At 44.5% G+C, this 25,176-nt stretch overlaps 3 protein-coding genes across 4 annotated transcripts; all 3 read right to left on the reverse strand.

The window, feature by feature from the left end:
• Positions 1-200: 200 nt before the first annotated feature.
• On the reverse strand, positions 201-8,074 carry LOC143322076 (troponin I, fast skeletal muscle-like). 2 transcript variants are annotated; one of them, XM_076732975.1, is made up of 7 exons: positions 8,004-8,074; positions 3,911-3,946; positions 3,605-3,641; positions 3,388-3,516; positions 3,141-3,230; positions 2,080-2,256; positions 201-1,884 (listed from the first exon to the last, which is right to left on the reverse strand). In XM_076732975.1, exons 2-7 carry the CDS (start codon positions 3,919-3,921, stop codon positions 1,804-1,806), a joined length of 525 nt encoding a protein of 174 aa, XP_076589090.1. In that variant the 5' UTR covers positions 3,922-3,946; positions 8,004-8,074; the 3' UTR covers positions 201-1,803. The 2 variants fall into 2 exon arrangements, with proteins under 2 accessions (XP_076589090.1, XP_076589091.1); XM_076732976.1 differs by lacking the exon at positions 8,004-8,074 and adding an exon at positions 4,051-4,112.
• Positions 8,075-11,033: 2,959 nt separating this feature from the next.
• LOC143322078 (troponin I, fast skeletal muscle-like) lies at positions 11,034-12,762 on the reverse strand. Its single transcript, XM_076732978.1, has 6 exons — positions 12,755-12,762; positions 12,406-12,442; positions 12,124-12,252; positions 11,925-12,014; positions 11,275-11,451; positions 11,034-11,123 (listed from the first exon to the last, which is right to left on the reverse strand). Exons 1-6 carry the CDS (start codon positions 12,760-12,762, stop codon positions 11,034-11,036), a joined length of 531 nt encoding a protein of 176 aa, XP_076589093.1.
• A 4,560-nt stretch (positions 12,763-17,322) lies between these two features.
• LOC143322382 (uncharacterized) lies at positions 17,323-24,814 on the reverse strand. Its single transcript, XM_076733547.1, has 4 exons — positions 24,096-24,814; positions 23,919-23,999; positions 23,192-23,376; positions 17,323-22,694 (listed from the first exon to the last, which is right to left on the reverse strand). Exons 1-4 carry the CDS (start codon positions 24,181-24,183, stop codon positions 21,813-21,815), a joined length of 1,236 nt encoding a protein of 411 aa, XP_076589662.1. The 5' UTR covers positions 24,184-24,814; the 3' UTR covers positions 17,323-21,812.
• Positions 24,815-25,176: the final 362 nt, after the last annotated feature.

A 25,176-nucleotide genomic window follows, 5' to 3' on the forward strand; every position in this document is an offset into this window, starting at 1 on the left:
ACAATCCTCTGCTTCTGTCGGACAGCTGAGGGACGGACCACATGCTGAAAAGGTCGGAGCAGCTCTTTGACTGAACACAGACAATTTAAGATTCATTTAAGGTCCAAATTTACAAGATTTAAGCATGAACTTGAGTGCGCTATGGAGCTAAGTGTTTACAAATTCAACAAGACTATGAACAGATGAGCGTGAAGCTTTTTGTATTTAATGTGACACCAACATGAGGAGAAAAGTACATCACATTTCTATTTGAACAGTTTAGAAAAGACAACATGATGTTGTTTAGCATATTCGGCTGAACTATACTTCTGCGATAGAGGAGTCGCTCCTGCTAGAAACGTGACTTTGCATTGCATTATTTCATCTATTACTGACCATTAGCTCGCCAGGCTAACGCAACACAGGGCTACACTGTGGCTGCATGTCGGGTAGGCAACAGAGCTCTAGAGGGGATTATTCATTCGTTTTATCTTCCTGAAAAAAGTATTACATTACATTCATGTGATATTAGCTTTATTTATACCTTTTAATGCAGAAGTAATGTCTCCTAGGAATGATATTCATATAAAACTAATTAGCAACAGCAAATACGTTTTGAGGGAAATGTAACGCTGACTGAATTATGCTTTCTTTTAACAAAATTCGGAAAAAATGTTGATATTGAACGTATGTTTACTGACGTATTTCATTGGTTTTCTGCCAAAATAGGCAGTCTCTCAATGCACCATCCACTAATAGTGACTACAGACTTTTTAATGGTTATGTTTAGGCACTGAGAGCACTCATATCATGATCCTTCCCTAACCTTAACTGGGATGCTTGTTTTGCCCAACCTGCCCTTTGTACACCTGCCATCCACCCGACCGCCTCCCTGTGACTCCAGCGCCGTACATTAAAATGTACATTTTGTCAGCACAACGTAATCATGAATGCAAGTTGTTTGTACAGAGATGTCATTTCTAGGAGACGAGGTTTTGTAAGACACTCATCAAGACAAGCGTGCATGAAGTTTTTTCTGCAGTAAAAGTACAATATGAATAAAAATACTACGATATAAACTTAAAAATCAAAATCTATGTCACTATTCTGAGGACGTACCAGTTTTAATAATAATAAAAAAAATCTGCTCAGTCAACACACCAAAGTAAAAGAAGGTGAGATTCAGGTGATTTTCATGGATTTTACATTAACCCCATTAGAATGAATTCACTTTTTGATAGAGATCCGTTAACAGTGGCCTTGAACTTGTACAGCAGTATTTTGATGCAGAAGCATAGGTCAACCTCTTCAGAACAAAAGCAGGCTTGATTCATCACTCATGTACTAACTGACATCAGTACACACAGTACAAATACATCACAGTACAGTGTCAACACAGGCAAAAGCAGAAGGAAGCTTAGATTCAACTGAAGAGTTTTGTTCCAAAGTCAGATATCCAAGAAGTACCTGAACTCTGCCGCAGCGCACATTACAGATTTCCTACATTTGGAAAATAAACACTGAAGAATTCAACTCGTTTCAATTGATGCATTTGTTAAAAAAAAAAACAAAACAAAACAAGGATATTGGCTGAATATGAATTTATGTTTATATGTTTGCACATCACAAGATTACGGCCATTCATCACCTACTGTACCACACCATGAGCTTAACAACTCCACCACAGTCACGTCGGATCTGTTCCTTCAGCTAAAGGTACGTTTACGGTGGATATGCAGCATTCTGGAATAAAACTCTTCAGCCACAAAGACATTAGACCTGAATTCTGTCCTGAAAAGCCCAACAATCAGCGGCAGATCACATTTAACTGTCAAACATCTTCTTCCTATCGGACTTGTCTTCAATGTTCTTACGCCAGTCGCCAACGTCGCGCAGCTGCTTGTCCTGTGGACACAGACAATGTTTCATTCAGTTTACATAAAGACCAGAAAATGATTAAACACAAATACGGCTGATGAATTATCAGCAACGTGACGGCTTATGAACAACAATCGGGCGTCTACACGAAAAGTTTGTCTGTGATCATTCGATCCGACACGGTGACCATCGACAAAGACAAATATATCGATGGCAGCTCACCTCCTCTTTCACCTCCTTCTTGACCTGCTTCAGGTTGGCCCTCAGGTCCATGTTGACCGTGTGCTTGGAGCCCAGCAGAGCTTTCAGCATGGCGTCAGCAGACATACGCACTTTCTTCAGTCGGGGTCTCTTGAACTTTCCCCTCAGATCCACAATCTTTATGTTGAGGTCTCTGACCTTCAGGAGGAACAATGACATGTACAGACGTATAAAAGGTCAAATCATCAGTCATGAATGAGGAGCAGCATGTTTTTCCTAATGTGACCTTGATGAGCTAAAAACGTTAGCATTTAACTAACTAGCTCTGACGTCCTGATTCAGGTCTGAAACTTTTGAGCTTTGCCTCGCGCTGATGCACTGCTGCACTTATTTTAAAATGTTGTATTTTTCTTGGTTTTTTGTGTTATGTTTAATCTATTTCACCTTTATTATTTAATGTGGTGGTTTTATGCATTATCTTTATTTTCATCATTTTGATCATTATCAACAGGGTTTTATTCTCCATCTTATTTTAGATTTTTTTTTTTATCTGTTTTTACGTCCATTCTGTCATTTTTATGTGAAACACTCACGTGGTGCCTGTGATTTTTTTTTCTTGTAAAGCACTTTGAGCTGCTGTTCCTGTATGAAAGGTGTTCTACAAATAAAGTTCATTATTATTATATTATTGTTATTCATTCTGTCCTCAATACAACAGTCTATACGACACATTTGAGTACACAGTTCCTCTCAGTGTGATCTCCAACCACTTCTGGCAGATGTGCAGGTGACCTTTGTTTAACCCTTTCCATCCCAAAAACCATCATAACCAATAACAAGCAAGCATGATGGCTCGTTTTGCATTGAACGGCGAAGGTTATGATAAGTTGACTGGCGGTGAGGAAGACCAATCAGTTTGTGCGCCAGCATCCCTTAAACCGAGGCTGGGATGCCGGGTTCCGCGTGGACTGATGCACTTTTTGACTGCAGCATTGCTCTAACACAGCGCTAACAGTCCATAATGTCTGGGCCCTCAAACGGGTCCAATCAGCACCGTGAGCAGACCTGGAGCCGTGTCTCACCTCGTTCAGAACCATGCCCAGTTTGAACTCTATGCAGTATCGCTCCTCCTCACTGATGTTGATCTCCGAATGAAGTTTCTGGCAAAGTTCCTGAAGAGAAAGCAGTTTTTGGTGACTTTGCTATGCGATTACAAGCTTTGGGTTAATTAATTTGACCTTAATATGGCTGAAATGTTTCCATCTACTCTTGAACCCATCATGTAACATCCTGGACCGAGCGGGACAGCCCGTCCTGTTTGTGTCTCACCATGAGCTCTTCCTTGGAGTACGGCAGCTCCAGAGGAGGACACTTCTCCGCCAGGAACTTCTCCCTCTCCCCGGCCTTCATGTTTGATTCAGCCTCCAGCAGATTATTCGCCACCACCAGCATACAGCTCTGTGGACGACATCGTCATCAAGCATTTTCAGCTGAAATGTCAAAGCAGCTCTTCTTCAGAGGGAATAAAAAGGTTCTCATTTCTTACTTTCAGAGTATGCTTACGCCTCGCAGACAGACTTTTTCTGCAGGGGAAAACAGAAAATATGCATCATCATCATCATGTTGTGTTAGCGGACAACATCAGTAAGGACTGACATCACTCAAAGAGCGCACACATCTGCCAATCTTCTGAAACTGTAGTCTGCATCTGGATTTGCATCTAGTCTAAAAAGTGTGATATTTTATCCTTCAAAATGATCCTCGGCCCTGAAATGTGTTTATGAGTATATGAGACATCCTGCCAACAGAACAAAAAGCAGCAGATACAGCAGGTATATTTAAAAAAACTCACTCAGTGGCCATCTTAGCTGCAGGATCCGGATTTTACCTGGTAGAAAAAAAAAGAAAAGAGTGCATTAAAATTACCTTTGGACCTTTGACGAGTGATAAAATTCAGGTGTTTCTGCAGCATTTTAGAAGTTTGACAAACACCAAATGTAGATGCAGCTCGAAGTGACAGACACACACACGACCCATCGGCTTAATGCGACCTGCTATCAGCACAGGTCACGTATGAAACAAAACCTCCAGGGATGAGTTCATATCTGGTCTAAACGGTGAAAGTTAAAGTCCACATCTTTACTTTGGGCTCATCTGTTTCTACATCAAACTACTTCATGTTTGAAGTCATGTCTCCTCCTCCTCCTCCTCCTACTTCCTTCCAGCTGTAGAAACTCACCTCTCTCACATTTCATGTTTGGCCTCCTGTTAATTCTATCTTAAGACATCATGTTAATTCCAGGAAATTTCACGGAGCTGAACATGTAACCCAGGCCGTGTTAATGCCACAAAGGACCACAGCACTATTTTTAACAGCGTGGCTCTGGGGACGGTGGTCCAACACGGCGGTGCAGATACATATCTCGACAGCTCCCGGACAGAGTGCCTTGAAATTCAGTTCAGACATTTACGGCCCTCATGTTGGCTTTGATGATCCTCTGGCTGTTCTTTTAGCGCCACCAGCAGGTCAATTTAGATGTGTCCGGCATCACTTCATGACAGGATACTTCTGAATCTGATGACTTAACTTTCAGCCTAAGATGAGCTTGGAGGCTAATGGTAACATGACAACAGTGACATGCTAGCATGCTATTTGCAAACATGTTACACGTGCTAAATTTTGCACGTTGGCATAACTAAATAAATAAATATATACCCTGAATCTTAGCACCATGCTAAATGATAGTAAGATGTTAAATGCTCAAAAAATAGCATTATAGCAAGCTGATGTTAGCATGTCAGTGTAGCATGCTATTAGCAGGTCAAAATTTACATTTTACATGACAGGACACCTCTAAAACGGTCCGGTCAGTCTTATGTACTTTAAGCCTGATGCTAACAAAACATGCTAACATTAGCATGCTAATATTTTCAGTGTTAGCATGGAAAATTCTAGCAAGTCTAAATTAGCCTGGTATTAGCCTTTTTAGCATGCTAACAAGCTAACATGCTACATTAGCAAAGGCATATCAACATGCAAAATGCTAGTATCTCTGCACTGTTAGAGCCTTGTGTTCTGATGTATAATTAGCATTATTGCTCCACTGCTTCATACAGGAGTAATTTTTGACTTGTTGCCTCTTGTAGCTTTTGATGTCCTTCAGTATTCAGTATTAAACTCCGACTTGACACTTGTTTGATAGGTAAACGTTGTGTCTTCTACTGTTGTCAGGTATTTGACTAATTGATTCTATAAGTCTGTGCTGCATCATCACACAATAATTACATCATTTTAAAAATGGCAGACATGTTCACTGTGATGGATGAAATAAACCAGATCTCAGTTTCAGTTTTAACAGGATGGTGGGGACACATCCATCCCTCTAAAACAGTGATGTAGTACGAATGACGAGCAGTTCATGATGTGGGCTAACTGTCATTCACACACAGTCCTGTCCTCATGCCAGCAGCCAGCAGTGAATACGTCTGAATAAGAAAAACTGAACAAATACCCATTTCAGATTCCTGAGAGCAAAGATTAGCCTCTGTCACATCACTGAAACACTCTTCGCAACAATCGCTGCACAAATACGAGTCTACGAGTTCTGAGAGAAAATGAAGACGTGCGTCTGACATCAACCAGCATTTCACTCATAAAACGTCCTCCAACCTGAACAAATCAGGTCGACCTTCCAACACGCAGAAGAAAAACTGATTCATGTTATGGTTCAGTGTCCAATACGTCTTTGAATGCACCGCAGAGGAAATTCCACTCACCACCACTGCAGTGGGAAGCAGGCAGAAATCTCTGATAGCCGAGACGAAGAGTCAAATAAAACCTAAACTATCTGTCTGTGGTGACAGAAACACTCTTTCACTGAAGTAAAAGTACCAATACAACAATGTCAGCTGAAAGTACAGAAGTATTATCAGCTAACTGTACTTCAACGTAAAAGTCGTTCAGTAAAATGCCTCCTGTGACTGAGCGTCAATGTTAAAGCAGCACTTTACTGTTGGAGCTGCTGCAGGTGGAGCTACTTTCAGCTACGTCACGTACAGTTAGCGAGTTTAGTCCAGTGGTGCCCAACCTCAGGGTCGGGCCCCTCTAAAGGGTCACCAGATCAATCTAAGGGGTCGTCACATGATTAATTAGAGAAAAACGAAGTGCTGATACACAAGTTCATACTGCGTTCTTTTAGATTTTCTCTTGTTGGATCTTTTAGAGGCTGAAAGTTATTTAAATGAAACCGTGTGAGAAGTTTAGAGAAGACATTTGGTCTCTTTGGTGAAACAACTCAAACATGTGAACTAGACAATTTTTGGAGTAGAAAGTACAATAATTCCCTTTAAAACGTAGGAGTGGAAGTATAAAGTAGCATAAAATGGACACACAGTACTTAGTAAATGTACTTGGTTACTTTCCACCACTTCCATTGGGATGAATAGACACCACCAGGCTGTTTCAGGACCCGCTGGAGGACTCTGAGGCCACTTCCAGAGGTACTCGGAGTCCAGACCGTCGCTGCCGGAGCTGTTTGTTTAGGAGCTGTGATGGAGCGGCGGATTAAGACTCTATTCCTGGAGCCACAGCTGTTCCTAACGTCTTCATTATGCTGAAAAAAAATGACAGCGGGCTTGTCTTGAAAGAAAAGATGTCTGAAACCACTGCAGGCATCCTTAAACACATAACTGACCCAGGAGCAAATGGCCGGCATCTGTAAACCAATAATAGGTGAGAGGGTCATCTCCAGGGCTGACACTGGAAACTCGACGCGACAACATTTTGCTTTTGCTCCAGAGATGGAATAAAATCTGCAGGGTTTAATTTGGGCCCTGATTTTTGTAGTAAGTGTGTGTGTATGTTGTGGGTACAGGGATTGTCTCTGGAGGGGGGGGGTGGGGGGGGTGGAAGGGTTTGCCGTAACCGAACACCACAGAACATCCCTCAGATGGACAAGATGTTAAAGCATATCACAAAAATAACCGGCTGTCGGGCTGACCTCACACGCATGTACAGTTCATCTGCTTCACGCTGAGGAAACCCAGACGAGGAGGCACAAACACAGCTCTGTCCAACGCAAGGAGACCCACAGGAAACGAACGCAAAGCGACGAAATCTGTTTTTAAAGCTCATCTCTTCAGAAACCTCGTTTTCACAACAAACTGAGCTGAAACACAGAAACAAACACTTTAAGTAAAAGCCCCAAATAAACCTCTAACGTTACTGCGTGTGAAGAAAACAGGCTAAATTTGGTGAGAGGGGATTAAAGTGGTGACAGAGACGGACTTTGGCAGCCGTGGCAGATTAGACGAGGTTTTCCTCTGAAGACCTCGGCGCTGACAGGAGGATAAACACCGACAGATCGATTTACAAGTTCATGCCTTGTAGCCGTGTTGCTTTTCAGCGCGCCACATCAGCAGACCATACATCACCGGTTTGCCTCACAGCAGGCCGAGCACGTCTGAGCGTTTCCACAAAAAACGACTCGCGTTGACCTTTGAAATCCAGAAAAAACACTCAGGACACAAGAGTAAGAGTTTAATAATGAAGAAACGATCCACAGATTTCACCTAACGTAACACTGAAAGTATCTTAAAGTAAGACTTCGTTCTTCTTCAAGAATTCCCCAAAAGCGTCAAACAGCCGTGAACTTTTGGCATTTTACCGCCGCTACAAACCGAGGCACGCCTCGCTAAAAAAAACTTGGTTGAAAGCCAACAGCAGCTGGTCACACTCTCGACCACGTGACCCAAATATTCAGCAAAAGCTCGAAAGAGACCGAAACCTTTTTCGACAACCTTCCTCTGACGAGCTTTGACCTGAACAAAACATCCGTCCCTTCGAGTCTCCACGGCTGCTGTCATGCAAAGAATCTGCTCGAAACGGGCAAAAAACTCGGACTTCCACCTCAAACAGCATCAAACGGGCAGAAAAGAGTTCTTACCGAGCCGAGCTGTCAGCTTGTCGGAGTCACAGAGATGCAGACTGAGTCTCAGTCGGTCCAAGTGTTAAGAAGGTATATATTGCAATCTCTGATAGCCCTCTAAATCCTCCACTTTCTCTTTATGGAAGTGGATTACTGGTCAAACCAATGAGCTGGCAAGGTCATGAAATACAGTACAGTGTCATCTGCCCCCTTCCTCGGCTCGCCTCATTATAAATAACCGCCCTTTAAGATTGTTATCTGTATTATCTCGTGTCGCTGAGCCTCTAACAGACAGAATGCAGCAAAGTGATTAAACCACAGAGGCATGCGAGAGTCAACGCTTCAAATATTTATAGACAGAAATCATTCAGAGATTTGATTTACGGTTGGAAAACATTCACCGACGTGCTGCTGGACCGAAACCAATGAGTTTAATTCATGGAGAGAAAATTTGAATATTTCATAGAGTTTTATACCAGATTCAATGTTTAATTCAAGCTTTTTAAAGGGTCAGAGTTCGTGATTCTTCACCCAGTAAACACTTTTAGTTTGGTCTCAATACGATGATGAATTTTCAGATTTTATTTTCAATTCGTTGATTCGTTCGTTCAATTGATTTAAAGACTCCCTGCGATGAAAATCAGGCTGTTAGCCTCGCTGACATGTTCATATGACGTTTTTATGTGCTGCAAGACAAAGTCATGAGGAGCCGTCAACGCCGCGGCTGAGCTTTCCATGTTTGAACTGCAGTGGACCAACGACAGGGACCCGGACGGCCACACTTTCTTACAACATCTCAGATACCAATCCCATCAACCTGTGGGGCGGGGCTAACACCAGGTGAAGACAGGTGCAGCTACAAATCTATACTAAGTTACTTTTACATGATGGCAGAGACGTGTTCTGTTTCCGTTTGCAAAGTTGCGAAAGGAGAAACTTTGAGCTTCACGTTTGACCGACGGACCTGAAGCTCAGAGCCAAACTGCTGCTGAAGCCCGACGCTCGTCCATTCATCACCCACAGCCAGTACGAGCCAAACGGACCTGCAGATAATGTTAGCTCACGCCAGCCTGCCAAGTTACACCGTGATTAATGTCAGACGCTGACAGGACATCTCATATGGCTTCACGGTGCTGATGAAGAAAGTTAAAACAAATGTTCCTCAGAGCACTTTGTCAGAAAGTGACGCTGCTGATCAGAGGTCAGATCTGAGCCAATGTCAGGCATGAGGAGAGTTTTTCATGGAATAAACGTCTAAATATGTAACTCTGATGAGCAGAGAGGAGCTTTTACTTCAATCAGCAGCTGGACAGGATCTTGAAGTAAAAAAGTGATAACAGTAAAAGTACTTTTCAGATAGTTATAGTTACACATATCGTGTTATTTGAATATTATTACTGATACTTTAACATGACAGCAGTGTTTTAACAGATCACAGCTGATCATAACTGAATATTCTTGTCCTTTCTGGTGTAAAACAAACCTTCAGCAGGACAAAAGAGCTTAGATTTGATTCCAGACTTGTAGACTTGGTCATGGGGAAACCTCTTTTCTCCGCGTCGCATTGATTACAGATTGTGTCTTTAATTGAAGGAAGCTGAACTCACGGTGCGTCGCTGCTGCTCTGAAGGAGACTCAGTCAAACACCTGGAATATAAAAAAAGAAAAGTGTAAATCAAAATCACATGAATCTGGACAGTCACTGAACTTTGAGCATAAATGCTCATTTTATTTTGACCCTCAGATTTAGCATTTAGCATTTAGCAAAGGTTTGATACCTGCTTTATCACACACTGTTAGCAAACATGAGGACACTTTAAATGTTCATCAATGAACAGCATGTGTCAACAGGTATAACTTCAACAAATAGGGACATATTTTCTCCAACAAAGACATATTTTCTATTATTTCAACTGTGTTTTACTATATTAGCATTCAGAATCTGTCGAGTGTTACCAACGTTTGTAGAAGGCTTGTATATCCATAATCAACCATAACAGCGATAAATAAAACAGAGACTTGTCTTACCTCAGATCAGTTTGTGGCTGAAGTGGAAAAATTGACTGTTTGTGACGCAGTTTGTATGTTTGAGGAAGATAAATATACTCAGAGTTCATTCGAGGGGACAAATATGGCGTCATATTTCTCACCATAAAGTTAAACCTTCCATAACGTGTTGAGGACGGCGTGTCTCTCTCACACCATTAGAGGCTTTTCACGTCATAAAACAGCGACGACGAAGGAAGAAGACTTGGCGTCTGATTACCTTGCTGCTTTTTAACATTCCCACAAGCTAAAGAGAAGACACACTGACTCCCATCCACCTGTCGAACGCGTCCTCACCTTCAACAGTCACACTTTAAATATGCAAGTTATTAGGGATGACGTCATTTTTCATAATTATTTTAGGATTTTGATGTAAAATTCTTCGAACTAAAATGAACGCTGTCTCTTAAATGAAGGGTTAAAGTCAGTTTAGTCCCTCTGGACAGACTGGTCCACGACGTGTTAGCTTACTGCGTGTAAGCGTGTTAGCTAACTGCCTCTGCACAGCTAAAGCTAAAGCTGTGCAGAGGCAGTTAGCCTCCAGAAAAGGAGGAGAAATGTCTTTTAAGTGACTACAAGTTGTCTGATTTACATGTTGCGTCATCTCAGCTGGCTAACGTTAGCCACAGGTTAGCCTTCCTCCAGGAACGTCCTGGTTCTGTTCACAGGAGCTAACGTTAAGCTAGCTGTTGATGGACATACAGAGGCGAGCTGTAGGCAGCAGCTTTTGACTGTTTGCACGGAGTTAAGTTAATAACACTTATTTCTCTCATAACCTTTGAAGGCTCTGATTTCAGCTGTTTTAACAACAGATATGTAGAAATCCAAGCAAGCAGGACAAACGGCTCCTTCAGCAGGTGTTGCTTGTTTATTCTGTCACAGTTTCTACAGCTTTGAAGGTAATTTAAAAAATTATTAGTGCTATCTAAGCGGTTTTCAGTCAGTGAAAAACAGGAACTACAAATCCGGCAGGTTTGTTCAGAGCAGCTGCAGTTTTTGGATTTAAGCCTCGGCCTCAAACATCTTCTTCCTGCCATCCATGCCGGCTTTGTCTTCGATGTTTTTACGCCAGTCGCCAACGTCACGCAGTTCCTGAAACACCAAGAGGAGCGAAGTCAGAGCTGGACGAGAAGCTAATGACAAAGGAGGTTTGAGCCTGTTGGTTTAGACTGACTTCACTTTAGCCGTTTCTGTCAGGACAAAAAACAGGTTCATAAAACGAGCGAGGCTGGCGGCTCCTCACCTCCTCCTTCACCTCCTTCTTGACCTGCTTCAGGTTGGCCCTCAGGTCCAGGTTGACTGTGTGTTTGGAGCCCAGCAGAGCTTTCAGCATGGCGTCAGCGGACATACGCACTTTCTTGAGGACGGGTTTCTTGAACTTGCCCATCAGGTCCTGAACTTTGATCTTCAGGTCGTCAATCTGGAAAATGAAGTCTGAATTACAGCAAACAGCTTAAACACGACGCTTCAGTCATCAGGAAAGTCAGATTTTCAGCGTCTCAGCCTCCTTTAGACCAGGAGCTTGATTTCAGGTCCTGAATTTAAAGTTTCAAACGTTCGCTCATTTAGACTTTCAGCACATGAAGGGAACCACTGAGGGCTTCAGTACACTATAAAATGGACAGAACGAAAAATATCCCATTTCTTCATGTCTGAGCAGAAAAGAGGCTAAAAGTTTGTCCTGAGGGTGGCAGCAGAGGAATATTATGGGATAATTAAAATCCAAAGGGCTCCCCTTGTGCTGAGTGTATTTTTAGTCATTTTAGACACATTTTCAAGATTGACATCTTTGGTTCCTTTGGAATCTCCACTAGATGTCACTAGACATCCACTCGATGGACCCTCTGAAGGTTCTGCCGGAGTTGGGTCGTTAAGTAGTTTCACATCATCTACCTCCTTGTTGCACTTGCTGACTTTCATCTCCAGGTCGTATCGCTCCTCGTCGATCTTGTCAATCTTTTGGTGGATCTCCTTGCACAGCTCCTGAACACAAACGCCGGCAATAAGCCACAAAATGATGGATTGAGGACCCAAAATATTCATCACAGTGTCGACTACATCTGAAGAAAAAACAGTTTTTACTGGACTGTACCTGCAGCTCCTGCATGCCCCTGGGCATGGACACCGGAGGACAGTTCTCAGCCATGTACCTCCTCCTGTCCTCCTCTCGCTGCTTCTCCTCCTCCTCCAGTAAACCTTTGGCGATGGACAGCATCAAACTCTGCCAGACAGCAGCCAGAAAACGTCAGACGGTGACGCACAGTCAAGGTTTTCTCTACTCCTTAATCTCATGACTGAAGGAGTGTGAGGAGGTTTTTGTGCAGGAGCAGCTCCTTTTCTTTTATTCACACTGTAAAAAAATCAAATCTTTTACCTTCAGCTGATGCTTCCGACTCGAAGACATCTTTTTCCTGAAGGGTTGAGAAAACATCGGTTTGTTAGGACATTTTAAAAAACACTTATTTCATATTCATAACTGAACCAATATGCAAAGAAATGTGACTTCATTCTAGAAAAGTCCTGAAATCAGTGAATGTTTCTGGGAAACAAACCCCTGGTCGCTCTTTTTAAGTCCTGTTCAACACACAGGTCACAGTTCTAACAGCAGCAACGGTTAAACTTGGACTTACTGTTACAGCAGTACGAGTTTGAAGTGGTACTTTAGTGTTTTAAAGTCCAAAATAAAATATAGATGAACATGTGGATGAACCAGAAGTACTCACTCTGACATCGTGGCGTTTGTTTGGCTTCAAACCTGCAGAAAACATAATTCTCCAGTTTGACATAATGAAGAGGCACGCAGACGTTATGGATGTCAAATTCTTAAAATAATCAGAAATGAATGTGTGAAACATAAAGAGTCATGAACTGGGTGGTGTCAGCTAACACAAAGAGAAGGGAGTGAAAAGGAGGCGAGGGAGGTGAAGGAGGGTTCAGGCTGAGGAGGAGCACGGCTGGAATGCTTCCTTCCAAAATAATGACTCCACTTAGAGGAAACGTGACACCAGCAGGGACCAACAGCAGTTTGCCTTGAGGAAAAACCTCAAGTCTAAATTAGGAGAAGGATCTGGGGTCCAGTTGCCCCCCACCCCCCCCCCACCCCGGGCATCCCTCTTATGAAAGGTCTGTCTTCTGGAAGATTATCAGGACACACTTGATACGTCCTCTGTTGGTACAAACATCTCTGACACGACTGAGACGACGTCCATCCTCTGAAAATAGAGACGGTGCAGAGCAGCAGAACAATCCCCATCAACCACCACTGAGTCCAAACGGAGAACAGAGAACTAATGTCTCCGCAGTCTTTGACAAGACATCTGAAAGATGTCCCAACACTGGGTCAAAGGACTGAAGAGTCGGTAAAAACCAGGGGTGTCCAGATTATGGTGTCTGCTCCAAAACTCCACCCAAAGCTTTGACACATGTCCCAGTAACAACCTGGAGTCTGATCCAACATTCTGAGTGGATCTATGTTTTAACAGAATGCAGAACAGGATCAGGATCAGACCTGGATCTGATGTGATCGGTTACACTTAAAGTTAAAGAAACACTCCCTGAATTTCACTAAAGAATCCAAATCCAAAACTCCCTGAATGACGTCGACGTTTTGACACTCAAGATCACGATGATTTCAAAAAGTGAGCAGTGAAATTTGGGGTATTTGGGGCCCTGTGACGAAAGCAGAGCGTGGCTCTTTAAACAGAAACAAAAAGCTGCATCGTCCACAAAAAATGCTGACGGGTCACAAACAACGAAGACGTGACGGGACGTCAAACAGATCTCAGAACAGTAGAGACAAACAAATGAGCAGCACGTACGTTTAAACACCTGATCACAATGTTTTTAGGATCATCGGCATCAGGACGTCTTCATCTTCGTCATCTGTTAAAATGTAACATTTGTGTAACGCAAGTTAACTTAATAACTTTTCAAAGCTTGAAATCTGAACTCTGTGTTAATCTCGCTGATCTTCTCACAATTCTTTGGCCATAAACATAATGAGAACTTTTTCATGGCAACAAACTGAGCAATGAATCAGTTTACTGAACTTTGGCCTTTTATAACAGAGCAAACAGCAGCCAGGCTCAGTGTTCTGTCCTGACCACAGCCACCACACAGACGTCTGACGTTCTGAAGAGCATCTCACAGCTCGGTGGCATCACCAGGCCTGAAGATAATATGACCAGTAATACACGCATTGAGTGTGCTGTGAAGGGCCTGGAATGACTAGAAGCTCCAGAAAATAAACCTCAATCCTCAAACTGAATCTTGTTCAGCCGTTTCACAGGTTTGCAGTAAAATGGTGGAAGTAAACCTGCATAATGACCCGTGTACACATGTATTTGGAAAGCAACTGTATTTGAACATCATGCAGGCTGCTCCACGGTTTTTACCCTCTCTCTTCATCTCTTGACTTCAGACCTGCAGAATGTTGCGATTAGAACTGAATCCAACACAAAGCCAAAGACCATTTTATCAAAGGAAGCACGAGACCACAGCCAGCTCACCAACAACAGTCTGTGATGACACGGTGAAACACTGGGACTATCACTTTCCAACTCCAGAGTCCATTTACACCAACACACCTCATCACACTGCACGTCACCGCGTCATCCCAAAACTACCCCAAACTGAGCAGCAGCTCGGATCATCCTGCAGCAACAGAGTCCTAACGAGCCGCTTCGCTTCCCCAAAAGAGCCTAAACGACTTGTTTTGACAAGAGCTCAAAGAAAACAACCAAACTTTGACTGAACAGCATGAACGAGCGCAGACGCTCGTGAGTCAAAGATCTGCAGAGAAACATCAGCAGCAGCAGAGAAAAGAAGATTTCTCACCTTTCAGTGGACGATGGAAACAGGACGGAGCGACGGCTTTGGAAGCAGCTGACTTTTGCCATCATTAGTTGGTATATATTGCATTCCCTGAAGGCAAAGGAAACCCATCGTTCTCTTTATGGAAGGCGATTTTCTCACAGACCAATGGGCTCAGCGGCACCTGAAACATTATATCTGAGCCCTCTTTGCCACTTAAATCTCCTCCCTATCTGACCAATATAAATAACTCCTTCCTTCTAGATTCTTTCACTGATTGCATTATAACCCCCCCCCACACACCCCCACGAGGAAGGTACTCAAGATGTCTGGAGGTGGAGTGGAGAAAGCTGACAAATCATTCAGATATGACTCGACAAACAGATTATGATAATATGTGAACACGACAGAGCAGCTCTGGGCTCAGAGGAGCAGCAGTGATGAAAGGTGGGGGGGCGGCAGGTGGGGGGGGGGCACAAACAGTCAGAGTGGAGTTTCAACACGGTCATTTAAGACAAGCCCAATGGACGCTTTTAAGCCGCTAAGACGAGACGGCCGGCCGGGGAAGGAAAGTGAGAGGAGCGACGAGGTGGAGGAAACTTAAAATGGTCATAAAGTGAAAAGACTGGAGAGATGCTGAAGATCTGTTTACACACTGAGAGCAGAAATACATCTGATGACTGCGGGACATTTGATCGCTGAGTCTTCACATGACGCAGCAGCAACACGACAATAAATCAGAAAACACAGCAGCACAGGTGGGACGTCGCTCAGACAGGTAGGTCAGGGACTCCTCGTCCTGATTGGACGTCAGTATTTACACTCGAGGTCTTCAGGTGAAGGAAAATGCTGCCTTGACGTGAAGCCACACCTTCAGGAAGTCTCTCCATGACACTTTCTGGTGTCACACTGCCGTTGCACACCTGAGCGTCAGGACGGCGCTGATCGGCGGTGTGTTTGGGTGGAGGAACAGGCGCAGGTGGAAGACACATAAACCAGGAAGAAGCACTTAAAGGAAACAAACGGTCAAACGCTGACTCTCTTCTTCTTCTTTGGTTCCATCGCCTGATGATGGAAAGTCTGCTGAAGTCTGTTCACGCTCTCCACTCGGTACAGTCTGACGGTTCACACACAAACTTTCTCATTTTTAATGTTTTCTAACTTTAAGCTGAATATTGTCCACGAGAAATGTAAAAAAAAAAGTTACTTTAATTCTAAAAACTGCGCTTTTTTCAGTCCTTACCATGATGGTACTGTTCCCATAAAGGAACAAAGAGAAACAGAAACAATTAATCATTGAAAAATCCTTTAAACTATGTTAGAATTTCTCTGTCTAATGAAAATAAAAAACCTGTTTTTACCAGCTGGCCTCACAGTGCAAACACACAGTTCAAACTTTTCTTACTTACCGAACAAGCAGCTGCTCCAACGTCACCGCACTCAACACCTTCACCTGCAAAGTCATGTGACCGCGGCTGTTTCCCGCTCTTTACGTGTCGGTCTGAACACACTGACGGTCTGTGTTCAAAGGCATTCGTGAAGCTCGTTCTGCACAAAATGAGATTGAAGTAGAAAGAGGAGCTCGTTTCCAGCCCTGCCAGCGTCTGACCAATCACTGCGTGACGTGGCTTCATCGTCTGATTTGGAAAAGAACTAAAATTCAGGCCTGAAAGGTAAAGAAGGTTGGAGAACAAATGAAAGTAGATAAAAGTTTGGATGCAAACAACTTTTCTGTTAGCGGTTGGTCCACGACCTCTGGATGACTGTCGTAGCTTTTATTGTCCTGAGGATTAACCAGCAGCAAACGTTCAGCGCTGCGGTGCTCAACGTTGATGTTTACGTTACAGTTGTTTGCTCGGTTAATCGTTCGCAAAGGTCCACTGAAACACCACTAAAGACGAGGATCGTCTCTAAACCAGACAGAGTACGTTATTTACGTTCAGCTGTCTGATGTGAAATCGTTAACGCTGATTTAACAAGTGTTGGTCGTGTTGCTTGTAGCTGTTACTTAAAATCTATCAGCACAGATTTAAACAATAGTTAATGTTACATCATTTCCACCACTATCTGACTCGACTGCAGACAGTTAAAAAGACATTTTTTCTGGCATTTTTTCAGTCGATTTCTTGCATTTTTACCCTTATGAACAACAACGTTTGGGACTGTATAAAAGCTCCTCATGGTTTCTTGGTTTGATTGATCTGAGCGACCGTAAACAACGCTAAACATCTGCATTTTGAGTTTGTGTTAAAGTGTTTCCTGTGCAGAAAATCACTTTCTGCCCTCCATCTGCAGTTTGCACCACAACAAAAGAGTGACGTGACGTCATCTGCAAAATACCTGTAGCGTCAAAGTTGGCTGGAGATGAACTCGACTTGACAGATGTGTGCATTTATCGTGGAAATAATCTGATAATCTGACATTTCACAGACAGAAAAGGTACGACTGCGCCGGCTTTTCCTCATTTCAAGAACACACCTTGTGAACTGTTAAGTACATCCTCTGGTTTAATATTTCAACAGTACAAATTATATCCGACTTAAGAAACATGACATGAGGAACACATCGCTTCACATTTCTGAATATCATATTCATTGAGAACATTCTGGGCCACTGAGAAATCACCTGAGAGAACCATTTAGAAAACCTATTCAGTTTGATGTGATGACTGTGGAGCGTTTACGAGGGATAAACCAAAATGTGCTGATAGTTTGTCTCCTTCAGAGCCTCGTGTGAGTGTGGACACACTCTGACCACCACCTGCATTAGTAAAACACCGCTACTGTACACCAATGACTAGCAAATATATTACAGCAAGGACCACCGTTCACGAATGTCATATTCATACTCGATTTGCTCAAAATAAAACATCCAAAAATATTCAACATTTTACATCAAGAGAAGTTAAAGTCATACAAAGTGTGCAAATGTCACCGTACGGTCACAAGACGACTCCAAATGAAGGCACCATACGTTCAGTTTCCACTCACATGACGAGTCCACTGTGCACTGAGGCGGCCCACCGACCCAAAACATCAAACCCAGCTGACACTGAAAAGCAGAAGTGACGCAGAGCTGCTGTGTAAGATTTCATCTGCACGATCTTCACGCTCAGAAGCATGAACTGTTCTGCTCCACTTGTTTTCAGTTTACTATTAGACCCAATTTGCAGCTCAGCTGAGCTAACGCGGTTGAAGGGAAAATCCCACCGTGGGCTAATGGCTCATGGGTTAGCGTTAGCGTTAGCCTCAGCTGCGATCACACAGCTTCTTCTACTCGACTGAACAGGACACAAACTGTTTGCTGATCAGAACCAGACGTTGAACCACTGAACTGAACTCTAAGCAGGCATGGAGCTGCTCAACTGAACCATCAGCTAACTAAGCCAAGTCAGTCATCATCGGTGGCCAGCCTGAGCCGTTTCATTTAGGATTACTTTCTGTAACTGTCGGGTTTATGTTGGCATGACCGCATTTACAATTATTACCCCAATGCAACTGTAACGCAATTATACCTCCAACTGCAACAAGTCCTCATTAAAAACAATGAAAAACAAAAGGCTTCACCTTCTAACTGTAAACTGAACGCATAGCGAGGACGCTACGATCCTCTTCACCCACGCAGCGCTCCACTCACTGCCTTTACCTGGTGCCATCAGTGCCGATGGCCTCACCTGGACGACCGAAATAAAGCAGGTGAGCAGAGGCTGCAGAGTTCACAGGATCTGTTTTCAGAGGGTGGAAAGTTTAAAAAAGTTAATAATAACTGAGTCCTGCAGGTTCAGCAGTCACCTCATGTGGGTGTAATCAGATTAAGGTAATCCTCAGATTAAGAAAACGTCACACTTTGGTCGCATTAAGGTAAGAATAATAGACCTCGTTAGATCTTTTTGGGAATGTCGATGCATTCGGATTTCCTTCAGTGTTCTGGTTTTAGGAGGTCATCAGCTGATCAGGAGGTCTTCACAAACAACGTGGCTGCTGCTGCAGAGGGAAACAACTATTTTCTTGGTACTGACTGAATTATGTGAAACACAGAGGATCAAAACCTGTCGAGGACCAAATGTCACCACCAAACTGGTGCTGGAACTAAGAGCTGACTCATCAATTAGGACAGAAAATATTGATAATCAATCTTTTTAACGTCATTTCTTAAACGCCCTCCAGTGTGAGCATCAGTTTGTTTTCCATCACTGTGAACTGAATATTTTTGGGGGTTTGGACAAAATAAACCTTTTGAGGACGTCACCTGAAAGTAAGATGAACATTTTACAGAGAAATGACTTAAAACATAATCGATATCTTAAATGATCATGAATATAATAATTAGTTGGTCAAGTTATTTCTCTCTGATCAAACAATACTGATTTAAAGGTCCAGTGTGGAGGGTTTGGTGGCATCTAGTGGTGAAGATTCAGATTGCAACCATGTGAACAGCCCTCGCCTCACACTCCCAAACAACAAGCCTCCACACTGGCCCTTTAAACCGATGTTAAGATGCTGTGGTATGGATTACGTGTGACCAACAGCAGTTCAGAAGAGGTCACGTTGAGAACACTTTAACTGAACCATTACCTTAATCTGATTATTCTAACGAGTGTGTAAACGTGCCGTCACACTGTTTCTCCCTCGTCAGTGTGAAATGTCATCAGTCGTACTCCAAAATAACAATAATTCAAACAATATTCAAATAAAAGGCAATACTTTGCATTTTGGACAATCCTGTGAGTAGTGCAAAAATCACGTCTTGCAGTGTGAAGCCTGGATCAGTGACACTGATACACAATACTGATAATCCACAGAGGAGCTCATGGTCCAGCTTCACCGCAGACAGCCTCAGTCTGAGCACCGCCGAAGGGACTGTGGCTGGAAACGGGCTACAGTCTTCCTCACAGAGGACAGGTTGCGCTGTTCATCTTCCATCAAGTATGATTTTTGGAAAACACAAAAAAAAAAGTCACAAAAACAGAAGCAGGTCAGATCTGAAACGTGTCCGTGTGCAAAGCTCCAGTTTAATGTAGAAATGTAATCCAGTCAGCGGCGACATCGGGATCACGTGGACGTCCTCCAGTCTTCAGAGTATCAGCAGCTGAGTTGCAGCTCCCTCTTTACCCACCGACCACGACGTCGAGTTCACTGGCAAAATAAATTCTCAGGAAGAAAAACCAAACTCCAAACAAATGGTGGCCAGTTATTTGCTTCAGTGTCAGATCTTTGCCAATCGTGTCAAAATCTACATGAGAAAGAGTTCAGTTCACACCTGGCATCAGAAACATCCCTAAAATGCATCTTCAGCGGCTGCGTGTGCTTGAATTTCACTTCAATGTTAAAAATGCAATTTCATCTGTGACGATTTCTGAGGAGCGTCCAGATGTTCACGTAGCTGCGAAACAACGTTTTGATGTTTTTATCTCATGCTCTCCTCCTGCAAAGCAATGCACCAGTGCCAGCATGCAACCAGACTTCACTCACACATGAGGTGAAAAACAGACTGTATGATCCTTTAAAAGCCCTCGTCTGAGTCATTCGACATCTGAACTGTTCAGTTTTTAGGGTTGGGCAATAAGATGAATTCTCTGGAAATCAGCGATGGCGGCTTTTTAACTTTTCCCTTCTTAAACCTACGACAACAGATTTTTGGCCACCTGGGGGCGACAGACACTGTTGGTGAACACACCACTGCTAGTTTATGTTGATGTATTGTTTTATTTACAAACGCAGCAGTTAGAGAGCGACAGGACGTTAGGTTTGAAGTTGTCTGTGTCACCTGATGAATGTTAGTCCGGTCTTGACTCTTTCAGCTCTGTTTTGGTCTCCACCATCCACTATAGTGCGTTACTATGTTCACCAGCTGGTCTCTAACTGCCTGATAAATGATGAGCCGAAAATCACTATGAAACTCTATCAGACCATTTTCAGACTGTTGATTGATGAATTATTATTATTATTATTAAACTATTCACTGGAGCTTCTTTAAGGATTTAAGGTACCAGGGGGTCAGTATTTTCTAGATGATAAAAATGTCCCCCTGGACAGACAATAAAAACTGGAACACACTTTGAGGTGTCAAACTCTTCATCCTCAGACTAAACCTTTATGACGGCCGATTCAACCACCTGTCCACCACTGTTTCAACTTCCTGATGCATACAGAGCTATTCAAGCAGCAGCAGTAGTGTTTCTGTGTAAATCTCCAAACTCTCAAAGATCTGCCTTGTAAATCCTGTGTATGTTCAAGAACCCAGTTCTCCTGTGAGCAGACAAAGAGTCATTTTGAGGGCTGCTTCAGGAGCCTTCATCTGCCACCGGCGTCTCACATCCTGTGAGAATGCAAGATGACGCTAAACTTGCCAGTAACAGAAGTTAATTTCAGACAGTGGGTACGACACGTCAGCCTGCTGCACAGTCTAAGCTAACGGCGTCTCTTCCAACCCTTCTGGGCATACTGCCCAACCCTACGTGCTAGACACACAGCTCACCAACATACATTTCAGTGCCAGGTGTGAACGGGGGCAGAGACTAATTGAATGAGTGATTTCCCACCCTGTACTGGAGTGACATCAATAATCTCCTGAGATCTCCCATTAAGAAATTCCCCTGATATAAAACACCACCACAATGGCATGGCACGGGACTGAAGCAGGACTATATCAATTATACAGCCAACACCATTACACTGTTATACCAAGAAGTTGAATACATGACAGTGAAGTCTATTGCGTCTCCTGTTCGGTGAGGGGGTGGGGGGGGCATCACAGCCAGGTCACATTTACAGGTTTGAAGAGGAAATGCATCAATTTCATAACTTTTACAACCACTGAACTCAGGTGGGGACGAGAATATCCAGTTTACCAGTCGACAGAGGAAAGTACAGCTGCCCTTGGGTGTCTGTAGGAAAATGTGGAATACCATGAGGGAGCGGAGGAGTAAAGAGAGCCTTGAGCAGCAGCCAGAACTATTGGGAAATGGAGTCAGGTCCACGCCACTTTGCGTGAGATGGCCTGTTTGAAGCACTCGGGGTCGACGTTGCCTCCGGGCCGCAGTGCTCTCTCCAGGCTCACCAGCACGTTCTGGTGGCACTCCCTGATGTTGACCGGGTACTTGGACCTCAGTAGCTCGTAGGCGGCGATCAGCCTCATGTTCTGTTTCACCATCAGGTACTGGATGATACACGTTGGCGCCAGAGAGAAACCGTCTCGACAATGCACCAGGACGCGCTTCCTCTTCTCAGTGGAGGCGTCGATGCATTCGTTGATGTCCTCGAAGCAGCGCTGCTTCAGGGCCGGGCCGTCGCCCAGAGCGTCCGGAACATCTCCGATGTCCACCTTGAGGCGGGACCAGCTGTGGCGGGCACCGCGGGAGCAGGTGCACGGTATGAGGTTGAGGCTGGGGCCCGGCTCTCCCGGCAGACTGCTCATGTCAATGATGCTGTCGATGTTGTTGCGGCACAAGGTGCGCCCGTTGTACGCCGCATTCAGGTTGCCAACATAGATGTAGTCTGTCACCTTGGAGATGACGGGTTCAGAGTACTGGAAGTGTTCAGGGCCGCTGGGTTTTGGTTCAGGTGTGTCGGGGCCCCTGGCGCCAGCCGGACCCGTGGCGGCTCTCCTGCTGTAGTTACGCAGCTTCTTGGAGCCCGAACGGGACGGAGGGTTGGAGTCGGACTCAGAGCTGCTGTTCCAGGGTGGAGAGAACAGAGAGAAGCGGCTGGAGGATTTGTTCTTGTTGAGGATCTCGACTGGGCTGGACAGGCCGGAGCTGGATGCCGTCGTGGAAGCCGAGGCGCAGAACAGGGATGCTCGCTCCAGAGAGCCGGTGCTGCTGGCAGCTCCTGCGCTGTGGGCCTGCTCCATCTGCAGCAAACACACACATCCGACATGTGGTCGACTGCTTTACCACACAAAACTGCAGTACTGCCCATGACCTGGTCCCTACATTTTAATGATCCCAGCAGTCCAGATGTCAAGTTTTCATGTGAATGTTAATATGGCACACTCATGTGTTGTACGTTTAAAAGCATGGAGGGAGCTCCAACGGAGTTATTACTGTTACATGGGCTCAGGAGTCTCACACACACACACACACACACACACACACACACACACACACACACACACACACAGAGTGCTCGCTTGAATAGGATTAATATTCATTTCCAGGGCAGTTATTATCAACATCGCCCCAACAAATACAGAAATACAGAATGCAGCTGCAGTCTTTAAAAACGCCCTGTGACTCTGTCCATTACTCCTCACCCTTGCAGCTTCTGGAAGCCAAAGACACCGGTTGTAACTTGGTCATGCTCCCGAGGACGGACCAGGAGCTGTGCCGCAGTTGTGTGTGGACGTACCTGAGCTTTGAGGTTGTTCTTCCACTCCTGCGTCTCCAGAGCTTTGAAGCGTCCGCTGCTGTCGGAGGAGACCGACATGCAGAGGGGCCGGTGGGCTCTGGGGGGGAGCTGGGGGGTGAGGGCCACGGGGACGGGCCTTGCATCGGTGTGCTCGCTCCTACTCATCATCAGATTTGGACAGGAGCCTGGGGTCACACAGGAGAACACGTCTGAGCTCAACAGCCAAATAATGGAGCAATCTGAAGGTCAGCACCACAAAAATCTACAACAGCACTTATCAGCAAAGACAGCCTTCACATATTTTTAACGGGCGCTTGTGATTCTGATCAGATGGTAGGCTCAACTTACAGATAGTTAGTTAGCAGTGTTTGGATCAGTTAGAGGGGTCCTTGAGGATTTTAAAAACACCTTGAGGACAGCAGGGAGTGCTGTTGGAAGACCAGCTCAGTTTCTTAAAGACTGCCAAGGACGTCCCATTCAGAAAAACTGATGCTGAGCTCTCTGACTTGAATGAAACACATGAGAGGCACAAGCTGAAGGCTAATCCTAAAAAGCTGGCATGTCCTTCATCATCACTCATTCAAATATCCTGTCAGGTTTCAGCTGATAGGACGCTTCAATACGCTGCTTTAGAACTACAGTCTCAGCGCCAGCTAAACCACCACCTGTCTAGTAGAATTCATTTGGAGCTGGAAAATGGCCTTTTTCCATGGAGGATTTCACCTACCAGCACATTCTGAGCGGGCGATGGACTGAATCTGCAGAGTGTTCTGGGTTTTCAACAGGCTGTGGAGAGTTCTCACTATACCTGTAAAAGAGAGGTCACCTTGCCATGAACTTGAACCAAAACCTGGGCCTGAATGTTTATCATACAGTTTGAAGTCATGAAAAGCACTTCTCTTACCAATCCTTCCATTCTGCTTGCAGAGCACCTTTTTATCCAGAGGTTTGTGTGCACTCAGGTCTTTGTTCCACTCTTCCTCGGCTTCCATGTTCCGCCTCCTGCTGACAGAGGCACAAAAATCCGGCTCAGGCAGCCCGTCATCTTTGGCAAGCCGAGCAACACTTCAGCTCCATCGGACAGACATCACTTCAGCAGCTCGCGGCGCGGACGGACACTGCTGCTAGCATCAGCGGCTAAGTTAGCCGCTAACTGCAGGCTTAACTTAGCCAAACAGTCAACTAACTTAGCTCACCGTACGCGAGTCATGTTCTTCAGCTGGAGGCTGTGACCGTCGGTTATTTCTGCCAGTAATGCCGCAGCAAACTAAAGCATTCACACCGGAGGACGGGACTAACATGACGACTGAAGAGGTTAATGTTGTCGGTAAAAACGCTAAACATCTGCTGGAACGTTAGCAAGCTAACCGCCGCTAATAGTTAGCATAACTGCCCGCAGTCCGCTGCTGCTCTGCGGCCACTGCAGCTCATTACGCATAAATATCAGCTACCGCCGCGTTTTCCGTCTATCATCCGCGACACAACACGGGCTAACGTCGGTGACAAACACCACAAACGTTAGCATTTATTGAGCTCCAGCGAGAAGCTGGCTGGCGACCAAGCAGCTCCGCCAGCCCAACATCACCACGACCGTGTGCGCGAGCCCGACCCCCCGCCGCGCGGACTCGAATGCGTTTCGATGAGGGCCTTTTCTCCCCTGAGCTGTGCCTTCAAGGTTGTGTTAAACCCCCTGACAGCTCGGTAATAAACTGTTAAAATGAGGCGAGACATGGTTGGAGGTTATGACTTGTTAAATCACAGTGAAGGACAGCAGGATTTGTACGCATCGTTAAAGGAAAACTACCTGTAAGGCTAAACACGGCATAAAAGTGACATCATGAAGAAATGCTCGATAAACATACTGGTATCTCTCAGGTGGGCGGACATAGTTTCTCATTGAATTCGACCTCAAATGAGCTGAGAATCATATAACGGCTGAGGGAGAACAATAAAACCAACAGCTCTCCAGCATTGTAACGTCTTTA

This window comes from Chaetodon auriga, chromosome 6 (assembly GCF_051107435.1).
Source record: "Chaetodon auriga isolate fChaAug3 chromosome 6, fChaAug3.hap1, whole genome shotgun sequence".
NCBI classification, from domain to species: Eukaryota; Metazoa; Chordata; class Actinopteri; order Chaetodontiformes; family Chaetodontidae; genus Chaetodon; species Chaetodon auriga.